Raw genomic sequence first — 16,139 nt, 5'->3', positions numbered from 1 at the left:
CTAAAATAGGCTTTCTAAAGAACTTGCTTATGCATGTAGCTATTCTCTTAACATAGAGTAAGTTACTTAGTTTTCCCATATGAGTATAATTTCCACTAACTGTCCTAGTTTGCTTGCTTTTGCCACTGTGATAAACACCATGAGCAAAAGCAGCTTGGGGAGGAAAGGGTTATTTGGCTTACAGATTAGAGTCCATCATTAAGGGAAGCCAGGGCAGGAACTGAAGCAAAAATCTGTGGATGGATGCTGCTTACTGTGTTGTTCAGCTCCCTTTCTTACACAACCCAGGACCATCTGCACAGGGATAGCACCACAGAGGATTGAGCTATTCCACATCATTCATTATTCAAGAAGATGTCCTCTATACTTTGTGTCATGTTGACATCCTCTCCCCCCCAAAAAAACCAGCACATATTCTTTACTTCTGCATACCAATTCTAAGAATTGACAGCTATTATCTAGAAAACAAAAATAATAACTATTTTTCTCATGGAATTACAGTGATGAAATGAAAATACATAATAAATAGTTCTGTAATGATGAAGTAAGTACTCACTACATGCATATATCAGTTACTATTATTGTATGAATTTAGATAATGCCAGTGTGTGAACTTTAGGGAATGGATTGTTAAAAGGGTTGGGATTAAATGGTCCAGCTATTCATAATTGCATAGAGACACAGAAATCTCAATCCAGGTTGAAATGATATATATTTTTTAATTCTTTTTTTGTAAATTTAATTTTATTTTATTTTACAATATAATTTAGTTCTACGTATCAGCCACAGATTCCCTTGGGTTTTTTTTTTTGTTTTTTTTTTAATTCTTCTACTTAGGAATTCAGGATTTTATAGTTTTATATGGCATCACAACCTAGATATGGTTTCATCTAGCTTCGTTATTTTTTTATATAGGCATTTTAATTTGAAATGATGAATATAGACAAGTGTTTGTTGATAGATACCATAAAATAATTTTTCAATTTTGAAAGCCAGAAACAGTCTCATTAAATACGCAAAAGAAATGTTTAATTGTAACAGTGGAGTAAATTGGGTTAATGAGAAACTCACCTTCCCAGAATTCCAGAGAATTCCAACGCTCTGATTTTCTAAAGTTTGGCTTCCCTTTAATTCCTGAAAATTCGCTGTAGTTTTAAAAATTATTTACAATTTACTGATTGCTATTAGTTGCTTATGTTTTGAGCCTTAATGTTTTTATTCTAGAGATAAAAAAATATTAACCCTGTACAGAAACAAACGTGGCCTTGGGCCATGGCTAGGAAAGAATTGAGAACCCACTCTAAACCAACTGAATAATTCCTTCCACAACCTAGGTCATTCTTAACTCTGGTGTGCTATGTATGGGTTTATAATCTCAATTTATACAATTGAATATCAGAATTTGTGAGATATACTTAACAGTAGTGTAGAGAATTTTAAAACTGAGTGTAATTTTCACTGTAGTATATCAGAACTCTTGAAATCAATAATGTATGTTCACATCTCAGTATAGAAGAGAGTAAAAGCAAAAGGAAGCAGGATTAAAATAATCCAAAGCTGAAGTGAGTGCTATTGAAAAATTCAGTATACTCTGTACTACTAAATAAATTCCTAGCCATATACTGCAGTGATCATTAGCTCTCCTTTGACCTCTCTATTTTGTGCCATCTTGTTGCCCTATTTTATATCCAGTTGACTTCAACAGTTCTATTGTCCCTTATGCGAAAGAATGTAGGCTTTTTGACATCTATTTACATTTATTATTATTGTTTATTCAAAAGTACCTAAGTAGGTAAATTCTGAAACTTGAAGTTACTGTAATTTCAGCCTCTATATAGATGGGATGTTTTGGGAAGTTGTAGATTTATTTTTGTTTCACATATTAGTATTTTACCTGCATGAATGTGTACCATGTGTATGCCTGATGCTTGTAGAATTCAGAAGAGAGCATTGGATCCCCTTGAAGTCAAAGGATGGTCATGAGTCACCATGTGGGTGTTGGTAACTGAACCCTGATCCTCTGCAAGAGCAGCAAGTGCTCGTGTCCACTGAGCCATCTGTCCAACCCCAATTCGATTGTATTTCTTCATTTTATAATTTTACAGTGCTTCAATGAGTTGACATTCATTAGATTTATAAGTGGACCGAAGTTTTTAAGGTTTTACTGTTTTGGTTTTACAAATGGTTGTTAATAGTTCTGTGAGTTAACTTGCCTTAGAAAGCCTATGAATTCTTGTGTTGTAAAATACTTTGGTAGTAGTAATAATACTGTTTCCTTCTCTCTTAGGACTATAGAGACATCATTGACACTCCAATGGATTTTGCTACTGTCAGAGAAACTTTAGAGGCTGGGAATTATGAGTCACCAATGGAATTATGTAAAGATGTCAGGCTCATTTTTAGTAATTCTAAAGCATATACACCAAGCAAAAGATCAAGGGTATATCATCAAATTATTTTATTTTGTTCAAAGGATGTCAAATCTGTAAATGTTTTTATTTAAAACTTTGAGCAAAATTAACTGGCTGTTATGTTGTTAATATTAATAGTGGCCTACTGCTTTCTACTGTGCTTTTTTGTGATTCAAATTGATGTCATTTAAACACTGATAGCAGTTCAGGAATAGTTGGCTCTTTAAAGGGAGTGTGGTTGTCTTGTTAAATAGAGCCTTCTGGGCTTAACTTTTCTACCTAGTTCCATATTAATGAGTAGAAACAATTGAGAATGACTTGTAAAAGTTCAGCCTGTCATTTACCTTTGGTAAAAACACAGCTTCACAAAATGGGCAGTATAAGAGTTGAAGAGATCATCTTGATTATAGTCCTAGATGGCAAGGGAATGAGTTTCCAACCCTTTGGGGTGGTTTAAGTATGATAGAGTTCACAATGAGGAATTTTGCCACTCTCCCAACTTGAGAATCTTTTCTGTTAAATATCTCAAATGTCTAAATTCAAAATATCTCAAATGGCTATAGTCAAAATAATTCAACTGTAAAAATGTTTTAGTTTACTTTGCATCAGAAGAGAATCAAAAAAAAATGCAAACAGCAATATTTAAATTCTAGAAAATTTTACCAAAAAAAACATTTATAGTATTTATTTACTAAATAGACATTTTCTTTTGAAGAATTTCATTTCAACCAGTTTTATGGATGCTTTTTCTCTCCGTAGATTTACAGCATGAGTTTACGCCTGTCTGCTTTCTTTGAAGAACACATTAGTTCAGTTTTGTCAGATTACAAGTCTGCTCTTCGTTTCCATAAACGAAATACTATAACCAAAAGGAGGAAGAAACGAAACAGAAGTAGCTCCCTTTCCAGCAGCGCTGCCTCAAGGTACTTAAGTGTCTTTTCGATGACGTTAGCTAATCTGTGACTTTGTCATCCAAAATGGCAGAACGTGGTGGTTTTTAATGCTTCCTTTACTATTCCCTATATTGCAGAATGATATATTTGACATGCAAGTTCCTATGATGTGGAGGATTTTTAATCTTTTAAACTAAAGCTTTACTAGTGTAAGTGCTTAAATTCAAACTGCTAAATCTATACAGTAAAACAGCATTTTTAGGATAATGATGGCATCATGCTTTCTGTCATATAATTTTAGCATTTATGATGATCCTTCACTAAATATTCACTTTTCAAAGGCTCACAACCATATGAAATCCACTACAAATCTCATATTATAACATATTTCATGATAGTACAAATGTTGGATTCAACAATATTATAAAATTCTTACCACTTATGTGGAGAATTAAGAGTGACTAACAATGTTCTAATGTTATTTACAGCCCTGAAAGGAAAAAAAGGATCTTAAAACCCCAACTGAAATCAGAAATATCTACCTCTCCATTCTCTGTACCTACACGATCAGTCCTGCCAAGGCATAATGCTGCTCAAATAAATGGTAAACCAGAATCCAATTCTGTGGTTCGAACCAGGAGCAACCGTGTGGCTGTAGATCCGGTTATCACTGAGCAGCCATCTACATCATCAGCCACAAAAGCTTTTATTTCAAAAACTAATACATCTGCCATGCCAGGAAAAACAAGTAAGACTTAATCACACTTTCTACATCAGGGTGTAATTTTTTTTTCTTTTTAAAAAAGCTTTTGATTTTCCGTGAGTTTTAGTAATTACCTGAAGCTATTGTTGTTGCTTTTTTTTATTGTTTTTCCTCTTTTTGAAAAATTGGGTAAGTGAGAAAAAGAAAATTGAGGTTTAGGGATATTTTTGTAGGGCAAAACAATAGCAAACTGATAGAGACTACCCAAATATAAACCCTAGGCTTGCTAGCAATTTGCCAAGACTTGCCTCATAATCTTAAACTGAGGAGAAATTCTTCTAGCTGGGCTCACTTGTTAAAATTTTCTTGTAGCCATTTCTTACTAGAAAGATTACTGGGCTTCTCTAGTATACATGGGGCTTTGGGTTATATCCCAGTACAGCAGAAAAGAAAGATTTTGTGAAGAAGCCTAAAGTATCACTCAATTTTTGTCCTCTTGGCTAATTGAAGCAATTCAGGTTAGAAGCAATCCCAGACCGTTTGCTTATGTTGGAGTTCACTAAGTCTTAGCTTCTCATCTTTTTACATTTGTGTTCTAGTGCTAGAGAATTCTGTGAAACATTCCAAGGTCTTGAGTACGCTTCCAAGCCCTGACCAACCCACATTTGGCCATGGTGCGAGGAATAATTCTGCAAAAGAAAACATGGAAAAGGAAAAGCCTGTCAAACGTAAAATGAAGTCTGCTGTACTGTCAAAAGCATCCACACTTCCAAAGTCATCAGCTGTTATTGATCAAGGTAAAATGTTACTTACATCTGGGTGTGGTGGTACATGGTTGTTCAGTAGAGAGGTGAGAAAGGAAGATCACAGGTCTGAGGCCAAGCCAATGTAATGAGCACCCTCCTCAAAAAAAAAAAAAAAAAGTAAAAATAAAAGTATTACTTGTATATGGTAGGTCTTTCTTACAATTAATGTTTTTATAGGAGTTGGTGGGTGTCAATTTAAAAGTTACAGGGTGTAATCTGGTAAACCTAGTAACTTGCAGCTTTGTATTAAAAGCAAAACATTGTTAACAATTTTAAAGATTAAAAAAAAAACTATATGGAACTAAAAATTTAGAATTAAAGACTTTGAATGTTGTAAACTAGTTTCTTGCTTCATTGTTAAAAACCTAAACAAATTGGATTTTGTTAACCCAGTATGGCATTATTCATATTTCTAGAACAAAAATATAAATGTTAATAGACCATAGGTCACAAAAAAAAAAAAAATACACTGACCTTTACTAAATGGTAACTCACTGGTTTTCAACTCTTGTTGCCTTACACTTCGGAATCCAAAGGAATCCAAAACCTGCAGCGCAGGGTTTGTTTGTTGTTTTATAAAGGCTTTATATAATATGCCATAAGGCTTATTAAAAGAATGGCTTCATTACCACATTACAAAGAGAGCCTACTAATGAGCATTTTACATTATAGTTTCCAAAAAAATGTTTCCTGGTAGCTTGGTATTATTCATATGGGCTCCAGCTCTGGAGGAGACCAATGTTGTCTTTTCTCCTCCTGCAGCCTACATGCACCTTCTGGTATTGTGTAAGAGTAGTCAGCAGGGAGAAAGTTTGGGGATCCATTGAGGTTTACTTCCTGTCGCCAAAGTGAGGAATGGCTTCATCAGTAAGGTCTTAACTGTCAGTTGTGGTGAGCAGTCAAGATCAATGGAAATAGCTTGTGTTGTTGGATGCTTCTGGGGGCTCCTTACCAATGACTCAGATCCTGAGCCAGACACTGAGATTTTTATTTACTAGTCCATCTCTTCTGGGAGCAGCAGTAGCCACTCATGCAAGGTTCTTCTATTCAAATCCTAGTTTAAATAAAATTTTGAAATTAGCTGTCAAAATAGTCAATTTCCATAATACTTTTTCATATCTTCTTAGTTTGGACTAACCTAACTCCCAAGCTCTCCTCAGTCTTCCTATCTCCACTTACACATAGAACTCTTGAGTATTCCCCCATCTCCCCTTCATGTGGCTTGTGTTCTGTTCCCTATAATTAATTTGTACCTTTGCTGGCTAGTTTTGGTTTGTGCTCCATTTTGTCAGATACTAGAGTAGTAGGTATTATTTCATGATTCTACTTGCCTAGAACACCTTTTTCTGTTCTTTTATCCTAAAATAGAACCTGTTTGTAACCCAGTTTGCCAGTCCTTGTATTTTTATTGGGGAATTGAGGCTATTAACATTCAGAGCATTCAAAGTTTTGTCTGTGTTCTTATCATTTCATTGTGGTCTTTAGTTGGTTGGGGGTTTTGTGTGGTGTGTTGTTTTTTGTTTGGGTTTGGTTTTGTCTGTGTTTTTTTTTTTATTATTGTCCTAATATTTACTTATCTTCTGTGGCCTCTTGTGTGTTTATCTTTCTCTTCATTTCTATGTATTCTTTCTATGTATTATTTGTAGGGCTGGCCTAGTCTTCTTAAATTCTTTCAGTGTTTTTATCCTGGGAAGCTTTGATTTCTCCTTCTATTAGTAGACTTGCTGCTACACATTATAATCTAGGCTGACAGTTTGAGGCTTTCAGAACTTGGAATACATCTTTCTAAGGTCTTCTGGTTTTAAACATCTCAGTTGAATAATTAGGAGTTATTTTGATGGACCTGCCTTTGTAAATGACTTGACCTTTCTCTCTGTACCCTTTCTTTACTCAGTTTTTAGTGTTTTCACAGGATGTCGTTGCGGGGTAGGGTGTTTTTTTTTTTTTTTTTTGTTTTTGTTTTGTTTTGTCTTGTGGTCCTTTCTATTTGGTGTTCAGTTAGACTTCTTATAACTGCATAAGGCATCTCTTCCTCTAGGTTTGAGAAATTTTCTTCTGTGATTTTCTGGAAAGTCTATCATGCTATTTCTTTGTTCTATGCCATAATTTGCATGTCAGATCTTTTCACAATATCTCAAAAAAAATTCTGATACGTGTATGTAATTGATCTTTTTTGAATCATCCAGTTCCTCTGCTTATATTTAGTGTCTTTATCAGTAGTCTGTCTTTATGTAAAGAAAAGGAAAAAAAAAAACACCCTCCTCAAGTCAGTTTGCTTTGTAGAATACCCTTAGCTATTTTATGCACATTCCCACATTTCTCTACCACACCTTTACCTCACAGTTGTAAAAAGCTGATCTAAAGAAAATTGTTTATGGGGGAAGACTTACTTTTTTTTTTTTTTTTTTTTTTTTTCCCTCTTTACCCCTTGCGCTGACTTGGTAAATTTCTTGGCTTTTATCATGGGATTAGTTAACAGTAAAATTTTTAACCAAAATAATAGTCCACATTACATGATTGATATAGTGTCAATATTGTGTGATTGGAGAGTATCATTTGCCATTCAATTACATGAAGAGTTAGACTATTTCAATAGCATGTAAAAAGAAAAACTCCTATTCAGTTGTCTTACAGTGAATGTGCACACATGTGTGTGCATGTGGAGGTCAGCAGTTGATGTAAAGTGTCTTTCTCAATCAATCACCTTCTATTTTGAGGAGCAGGACCTTATGGTTATATATTGTTTGTAATTTAGGAAATAAAACTTGCCTGAAGAGCAGAGGACAGAGCTAGCCTCAGAAGTAAGGCAGTGGTGGCATATACCTTTAATCCCAGCACTAGGAAAGTTGAGACAGGAAGTGATATGACTGGGCAGAGAAAGGAATATAAGACCGGAGGAGACAAGAATTCTCTCTCTTGCAGAGGCCCAGTCAGGCTGAGGAGTTGGTGAGATAAGAGGTGTGTGATAGCTGTGGCTTGCTCTGCTTCTCCGATCTTTCAGCTTTCACCCTGGTATCTGGCTTCAGATTTTTATTATAAGACCATTTAGTAGTCGTTCAACAGGACCTCTGCGCCTGGATTTCCCCAGTTGGCTAGGTTGGTTGGCCACTGAGCTCTATGGTCCCTTGGGCTCTATTCCCTCAGCAGTTGGACTTTTATGTGTGTATCACAGAGCTTGGCTTTTTGGTGTAACTTTTTTATACATTTGTAAATAAGAGTAGGTGAGGAGCATCAAAGCCATGGCAGTTTTTATGGAGCGTAAGTGATACAAATTACTGCAGCAGATATACTCCTAATCATCTTGGGTAGGGAAATTAAGAAGGAAGAGTCTTTGTATGTCCAGGGAACCACACGGAGATCATCAGAGTCCAGATATAGAAGTTATTGTGGTCACATTCATAAGAGATGAAAGAAAAGCTAGAATTTTTCCAGTCTTTATTGTTGAATCTTCTCACTGATCAAGTGACTGAAAGGAAGAAAGTAAGTTATTTATTGGTATGACCAAATTAAAAGGTCAAAATTCGTATTCTAAGAATATTTTTCTGTGACTTAAATTTCTTAGAAGTGGTGATACAGATACACCCTGTGTTTAGTGAGTTAAACAGTAAAAGACTTTGTTGTGATAAACTGCAAGTGAATATGATCATTTCATGTGATTCATACAAAACTCTTAACATACATATTATAATGTGTAAAAAGGAGGCAGACATGGAATTTCTACTCTTTGCTATCAATGACAGTATTAACTTGGGTCTTTTATTTGTACTTAAGTCTGTCTTTCTGTCTTCAATAAGATCTTTTCCCAGGGGCCAATAAGATGGGCCAGTAGGTAACTGCTTGCCTGGCAAGTCTGTGGCAACCTCATTTCTGTCCTCAGAACCCATGTGAAGAGAACTCTCTCCCAAAAGTTACCCTCTGACTTCCACAGATGCGGGTGACTCATGTGCCACTCACACACAGACATCACCATCCAAGTGCACACACAATTAATACATTTTTAAAATAAAGATATCTAGGTAATAGCTGAAGAAATTTATCAATTCTCTTATTTTAGTGGGAGCTTTTTTTTATTGTTGTTTATTATTACTGTATCATTATGTAGAAGTATTCTAGTACCCTTACCGATGAGTTGGAGGGCTAAACGACATATTAAGTGTACTGTTTTTTTCTTTTCAGGAGATTGTAAGAACAATGTTCTTATAGCAGGAACCATTCAAGTAAATGGTCATGGAGGACAGCCATCAAAACTTGTAAAGAGAGGGCCTGGGAGGAAGCCTAAGGCAGAAGCTAACACCAGCAGTGGTGAAGTTACACACAAGAAAAGAGGGAGAAAGCCCAAGAAACTTCAGTGTACAACGCAAGAAAACTCTGAGCAAAATAACATGCCTCCAATCAGGGCTGAGGTGGTTCCTTCTTCAACATGCAACTTTCTTTCTGAAACGAATGTTGTTAAGGAGGATTTGTTACAGAAAAAGAGTCGTGGAGGCAGAAAACCCAAAAGGAAGATGAAAACACAAAACCTAGATTCAGAACTCATAGTTCCTACGAATGTTAAAGTGTTAAGGAGAAGTAACCGGAAAAAAACAGATGGTCCTGTAGATGAGGAAGAAGAGTTTGAAGAACTCAAAGGCTCTGAACCTCATATGAGAACTAGAAACCAAGGTCGAAGGACAGCTTTCTATAATGAGGATGACTCAGAAGAAGAACAGAGGCAGCTGTTATTTGAAGACACCTCTTTGACTTTTGGGACTTCTAGTAGAGGACGGGTTCGAAAGTTGACTGAAAAAGCAAAGGCTAATTTAATTGGTTGGTAACTTGAAGCAAAATATTGTACTTCAGAGTCTATGAAGCAGGTACAGTTAAGGAGTAAGTAGAACTAAGGTTTCTGCTTCCTGGCTGCTATGAGGGATTAGGGAATGTTACAATTTGACTTGGGAAAAAAGGAGACAAACAAACAAATTTAGAAAATAATTTACGTCTTTGAATGAAAAAGAAAATCTATATACATATATATTTCAAATGTTTGCTATTTATTGCCCTTAGGTAGGTTATTCATTTCCACATTCATTTCATTCACTGTTTGAAATTGAGGACCTGTTATAAATTCCTGATTTATTTATGGAAGAGACAGCTCTGCTACACTCTTGAAGCATAGTATTCCTAGTGATAGAATGTTTCCTGGTAAATTGAATTATTTTTGATCAAGTAAGATACATTTTTACTGATACAGAAGTCATGCCCTTAGGAAGAAAGATGTTACACAGAGTAGCAGTACATTAAGAAACGTTTCCTCTAAAGCTAACTTTGAAGACCCCACCATTTGTTAACCTGGAAGTGTTAGTTGTAGGGTGTTCAACTACAGAACATCTAGAGGAAGCTTTTTGTTTTACTCCATTTCTGCCAAACTTAAGGAGAAAATGTATTGATGCAAAGGAAACATATCCACATTGGAAAACGTTGACTGTCTAATTTTTCAGACCTTGATTCTTGTATCAGTCACTCTATCTCTGTTTATTGTGCCAAAGACTGAGAATCAGTGCAGTGGAAAGCCTGTTTTTGACTGTCAGGACAGCATACACTTTTCAATACTGGAAAAGCTATATATTCTAAAGAGCAAGTGATTACAGAATTATGCTGAGTTGTATCTTTTTTCTTTCTTTTTTTTCTTTCTTTTTTTTGGTACTAATAGTAGGAAAATAATGCACTGGTGGGTCCTTTGACAGAGATATCTTAGAGACAATGTTTAAGTGGTTAAAGGATTCAAGGAAAATACAGGAAAAAAAGTATGGAATTTGATGTTTACTTGATCTGGATTAATGTCATTTTAAAATTTCAGACATATCCAATAGGCTAAAATGACTTACAAAGAACCATGTCTGTGTGCGTGTGTATATTGATAAATGGGTGTGATTGAATAGATATACAAACGCATACTATTACCCAGGTATAAATTCTTTTTTCAGGATTTTTTAGATAGTAGTAGAATAAAAACAATTTTAAAATGTCATACTTTATAGTTTAATTTTAAGGAAAAGATTGGTTATTTTCAACTATTAAAAGTTAAAAATAGGCCAAATCACTTTTTATGCAATCATGTTTTATACAGTGGTCTCATTGCACATTGTGTTTTTTCTGCACTTTTTACGGTATCCTTATCACGCTGGTATCTCAATATACACTCTAAAGAGAAACGCCCATTTAATGATTGTGCCTTGTATTCTATTATTTTTTTGCATCATTAGTAAAATTAAGTTGTCTATTGTAAATGATAACTATATGACTTAGGAGAATGTATTACTATATGTACTGCTATGGAAAAGGAAAGCAGTTATTTATTTCTTTATGGTACATTAGTTATTTTATACCTTGAAAACCAACATAAATGCCATTTCTATTGTTTAAAATTACTTTTTTTCTTTTAAGTTTTAAGAATGTAGTATTTTCTGAGGACTGATATGGTACAAAAATGTAACCAAAATTTTCAGATACTACATTTTTAAAAAGAAAGGATGGGAAAAATATGTATCAGCATGAATGATCCTGATGTAGAGAATAAAGTCCTTAATTGAACCTTGGCAAAATATATAATTAGATTATATAATTATTTCCTTGTTTCCAATAAGGACAAATGTTAACTGTCTTGAAGAATGAAAAGTGATGCATTTGGGCTTTTTAGATCATTTATAACGAAATTTGTACAGAAACCCTCCAGTGAAACTAAGTGAACCATTTTCCAGATCCTGACTGGATTGCTGTGATTTTACAGTTAAAAAACTAATTTCAAAATTTTTAGGTTTTTGTACATTTATTTTTTTCTAACAAATATATTGAACTATATAATTAAAGTTAAGTAGTTAACTCTTCATAATGCAGAAATGGATGACATGTTATATAGAAAAATGAGTCAATTTCACCGTTACTGAAAATGATAGTGTGTATGTTGGAAATTTTAAGTCATTAAAGTAACTAGTTGCTTTTGAAGGGAATCTATTTGAAAAAAATGTAATTTCCTGATGTTATCTGCATTGTATTAGAAAAATAGACTAAAATCCATTTTTATAAAAAAAATGTAGATGTAAGATGTGCTCAGTAAAAGGAAGCGCACACAGTCTTAGTGTGGAGGACCTCTTGAATGGTACACAGATAGTTCCAACTTCTAAGCAGTGAAATAAGTATTTCCATCTTTCCTACAACAAAGAAATACATTATTTCTGTTTTAAAGATGCTGTATATTTATGACCATGTTTGGACATTTTTTCAGACACTGGTTTCTTAGTAAAGCAGAATGACTTGCATCAGATTATTTGTAACTGAAACACTTAAGATATATTAATACCAGATACAGATTTTATATTTTTATAATTTAGCTTCTGTAGATTGCAAAAGTTGAATTAAGAAATTTAAGTCATCATGTTTTGGGTTTTACCACTTGGAAAAGTCTCCTTTGAGATAGTAACATCAATGTATGTACTGTTTATAGACCAGAAGGAATTGTTGGCACTTGTCTTAGTTAAGCAATAAGAAAAATATCAAGTTTATGGAAACTTTCAGAAATAAAAATTGGTATGTGCATAGAACATAAAAAAAATCAATTTTCAGGCTGAGCTCAGTGGTGCACACTGGTAATCTCAGCATTTGAGAGATGGAGGCAGGAACATCAGGAGTTCAAAGTTATCTTTAGCTACAAACCAACTTTTAAGACTAGGGCTACAGCAGCAGCAACATCCCCAAAATCAGTTTATATACCTAATTTTGTTCTTTTATGTTATTCTGACTTCACAAAACCTGAGTTTAAAAGACTTCTAAATGTTGTCACAGGGTAGTTTATTTAGACTCCTTTTAAATATAATCTATCAGCCTTTGGAAGTAGATATGTAGGTTCTTAAAATATCCCCCTTCACAGCCTTCTCTAGAGCAATCTGTCTTCTACATATAAGTATAAACTGAAGATTAAGGGCCTTATTGCCATTGTATTTACTGCATTGTATCACTCCAACTCGAAAGACTGGTGGATTACAATAGAACTGTCTTACTATAGTTAGAATAACTGTAGAAAATTTGTTGGGTGATTAGGCCACGTCAGACAGAAGAGATTGACTGGAATCAGTTTCACTTGGAAATTAATTATGTAGGACCCTGAACAGCAAACATTCCCTTACCATAGAACTGTTAACAGAAGTGTCCCTTAGCTGTAGCGTTGTAGATTAACCAGATACCTTCATAGGTGTATTGAAATAAAATTTGGGCCCTGTGAGATGTTAGCATTTGCATGGTTAATTTCAGTAGGCAGTGTTTAATTTTGACATTCCGTTTTATACATCATAGCTTTCTATAAATTTGTCTCAAATGTTAAGTTGAAAGGAACTGGTTTTAAGCTTTCTCTCTAAAGAAAACAAACTGATTTTTAATATTTTGTTCACCGGAAGTTCATTTTGAGTAGGTTGAAAGGACCAAGGTACTTGAGTGATGAAAGGGCTATTATCAATGTTTATCCTATATGCTGGGAGTGTAGTATTTTAAAAATGAGAACAGGGTTGGGGGGGAATTTCTTGTGTCTAGAATGCATTACTCCCTATTTATTTAGAAGATACTGTTAACAATAGTACCTTGATTTGGTAATAAGTTGTCTTATGTTAAAATTAAAGTACACCTTTTGTTTCCATCAAAAAAAAAAAGTGCAGACTTTCCCTAGTTCCCCTGATTTCTGGATGACTTGAACTAAAATTTATGCATCTACTAAGAAACTTTTGTTTTTAATTATACTTATCAAAGTGCTCCAAATGAAAAGTCATTTTGAACTATGTACAGTACCCCAGGAAGAGGTCAGATTGAGTCAGAAGACTGTAAGTACCACTGTGAGCGCTCTGGAGGTGACCCTGCACACATTACAGTGAGTAGACTATCTGAGCTATAAATATATTTTTTAGTTTCAATAGCTCTCTTTTGAAAAACTTTTAATGCAGATAAAAATATCAGGAAATTAATCTTTTATGGCACAAACCAAATACATAGTAGTATATGGATGAGTTTCTACATTTAAAGAGCTAAGAAGATAGGTTCAGGATTGTATTATAGTACATGCACTTACAAAGCAGATAGATGCACACACATGCTGATTACTTTCAAGGATGTGGGTGTTGATTTATCACAACAATAAATTAAAAAATAAGATACAATGTTACATTTTAGACCATATTGAAACTGCAAGAAGAGACAGATCTTAAAAAGTTATTAAGAAAACTACTAAATCCCGCCATGGGATATTTAGATGTGTAGGACATAGCTCAAGTTTTGAAAAGCAACTGACCTAAAGGGTTAAAGTTGTAACTGACACATTTCAAATTAAAATTATGTTTATTTTGTACAGAAAGCAATGTTAAACACAAGCAAATCTGTTGTATGTAATAAGTGACAGAGTTTTGAAAAATTATTTAGCTTTATTGATGTTTTTGTTTTATTTCTTCTAGACCTGGAGTATCATGTCATAAACGGCAGTCTTGCACCGCGGTAGCAGGCCCTTTCTTTTTGTACATATTGATTGGACCTTTCTTTACTGTTACGTGGACACTTTCTATGTTAGTTTTGATGCATAATTCTTGGAATCCTTTTATACAAACTAGAATGTATGTGTAAGAATTCCTGTCCCTGCAATGTAGTAACTATAAACTTATTTTTAAATAAATAGAAAACTTGTTTTTCTAAGCCATTTTGTAGAGCCTCATGATTTCTTTGCTCTTTTGTTTGTTTTAGTTAGTTCTGGACACCATAAAGCACTTGGTACATACTCAGTAGGCAACTTACCAAAGTGATTGTGATATAGAAGCCATTATGTAAATTCTAGTTCATTAGAGGTTCCATTGTTCTGTCTAGTTGTGAAATGTTAAAATCACTATCAAAGATTTCAAACACCTAATGTGATTCCAGAGTGACTAAAGGTTAAAAATAAAGACTCATTTGCCTTTCTGTGTCTATTTAAATAAACAGTTTTATTGGCTTGTTGTATATAAGTTACTGCATTGATGATAATTAAGTATTTTGGTGTTTTTATGAGGGCTACATGACAAGGGAACATTTTGCATAAACATTTACTTAAAGCTGAAGTTTTGTAAAGGTATTTGTACAGATCTGTAAGAATGCTGTTTTACAGCTTGGCATGGTGGTAACAAGTTTTTAATCCCAGAGGATCAAGATTTCAAAGCCAGTCTGGGTTACAAAAGACCCTGTCTCAAAACAACAAAAATTTGCTATTTTTTAATCTTTTTCCTACAGATCTTTTAGGTTGGCATACATATTTAAGAACTCTAAGAATCTCCAATTTTAGGATGAATATTATATGGAATTATATGTAAGACTTTAAAGTTAAGTTTAAACATAGTGGTAATTTGTGTTACTAATCATTCTCTCTAAGAAATTGCATTTAAATTATTTCATGTAAATAAATTTCTAAGTTGAAACAAGTAATGATTTTCAGGTATATTTTCTTTTTAAATGATACTGATGCACCTGATATATACCTAGAAAAACCAGCAAAGAAAAATTAGTTCAAAACCATTACTTTGAACTGATTTCTTTCGTCATAACATCAATTTTATGATCTAGGTTTTCCTGGTATTTAAGAACAGTAAGATTAAAGGCCACAAAGCCCCTGACTAAGCTTAATTGTAAGACCTTGTAGTTCTGGTTTACCATATGTTGGTTACCATTTAAGGAAAAGAGTTGTAGGGAAGATCCAATTCATTAATATCTTGGGCCAATAAAACATGCTAAACATGGTGCAATGGAAGCCCTGGTCTTCAGATTGGAAAATTCCAGACAGTGAAGGAGTAAGTAACCTAGCCAGGACATTTCGTGTCGGATCTTCATTGTAAAACTGGATTCCATCTTTAAAGTGTAATTCAATCCAAATAGCCTATCTTAGTCGCATCTAAAGCTTGACCTTCGTATCTAGGTCTTAAATTTACCGTTTGATGTAGACCACGAAGCAGACTGTCATAGCTAAATTGCAGTGTGACATTTACTGAATCTTTGAAGTTTTGATGTGCTGTTACAATATATTGTAATAACTGCTGTAAATTGTTGTTTACTATTGATTAAAAACAGTAAAGAATCTCATTTTCCAAGCAGAATCTCAATGGTAGTTTTAATGTAAAACATCCTGAAGTTTTAATTTTTATAAATTTAGGATCTAGACTTGTGAGAAAGGAAAATTAATCACCTGGTAGAAGCTGCTTAATTCCTAGAGTGTCAGAGTATTTTAATTCATTTGCCTACCATCCCCAGCTTCCTATCATGAATGTACAGCCTGCATTCTTGGTACTAAGAAAGC

At 34.0% G+C, this 16,139-nt stretch overlaps 1 protein-coding gene across 1 annotated transcript in view; it reads left to right on the top strand.

Annotated features, from left to right (window-relative positions):
• Positions 1–14,784, top strand: part of LOC114680653 (pleckstrin homology domain interacting protein) — a 127,011-nt gene extending 112,227 nt beyond the window's left edge. The window contains exons 36-40 of the mRNA XM_037208233.1: positions 2,288–2,440; positions 3,171–3,334; positions 3,793–4,052; positions 4,607–4,804; positions 8,990–14,784. Coding sequence (XP_037064128.1) covers positions 2,288–2,440; positions 3,171–3,334; positions 3,793–4,052; positions 4,607–4,804; positions 8,990–9,627 — 1,413 coding nt within the window. The 3' untranslated portion in view covers positions 9,628–14,784. The remainder of the gene's footprint in view (positions 1–2,287; positions 2,441–3,170; positions 3,335–3,792; positions 4,053–4,606; positions 4,805–8,989) is intronic.
• The last annotated feature ends 1,355 nt before the right edge of the window (positions 14,785–16,139 follow it).

The sequence above is a fragment of the Peromyscus leucopus genome, chromosome 7 (genome assembly GCF_004664715.2).
Source record: "Peromyscus leucopus breed LL Stock chromosome 7, UCI_PerLeu_2.1, whole genome shotgun sequence".
In the NCBI taxonomy this organism is placed as follows: domain Eukaryota; kingdom Metazoa; phylum Chordata; class Mammalia; order Rodentia; family Cricetidae; genus Peromyscus; species Peromyscus leucopus.
The sequence above is the reverse complement of the archived record's forward strand: the minus strand, read 5'-3'. Positions and strand labels throughout refer to the sequence as shown.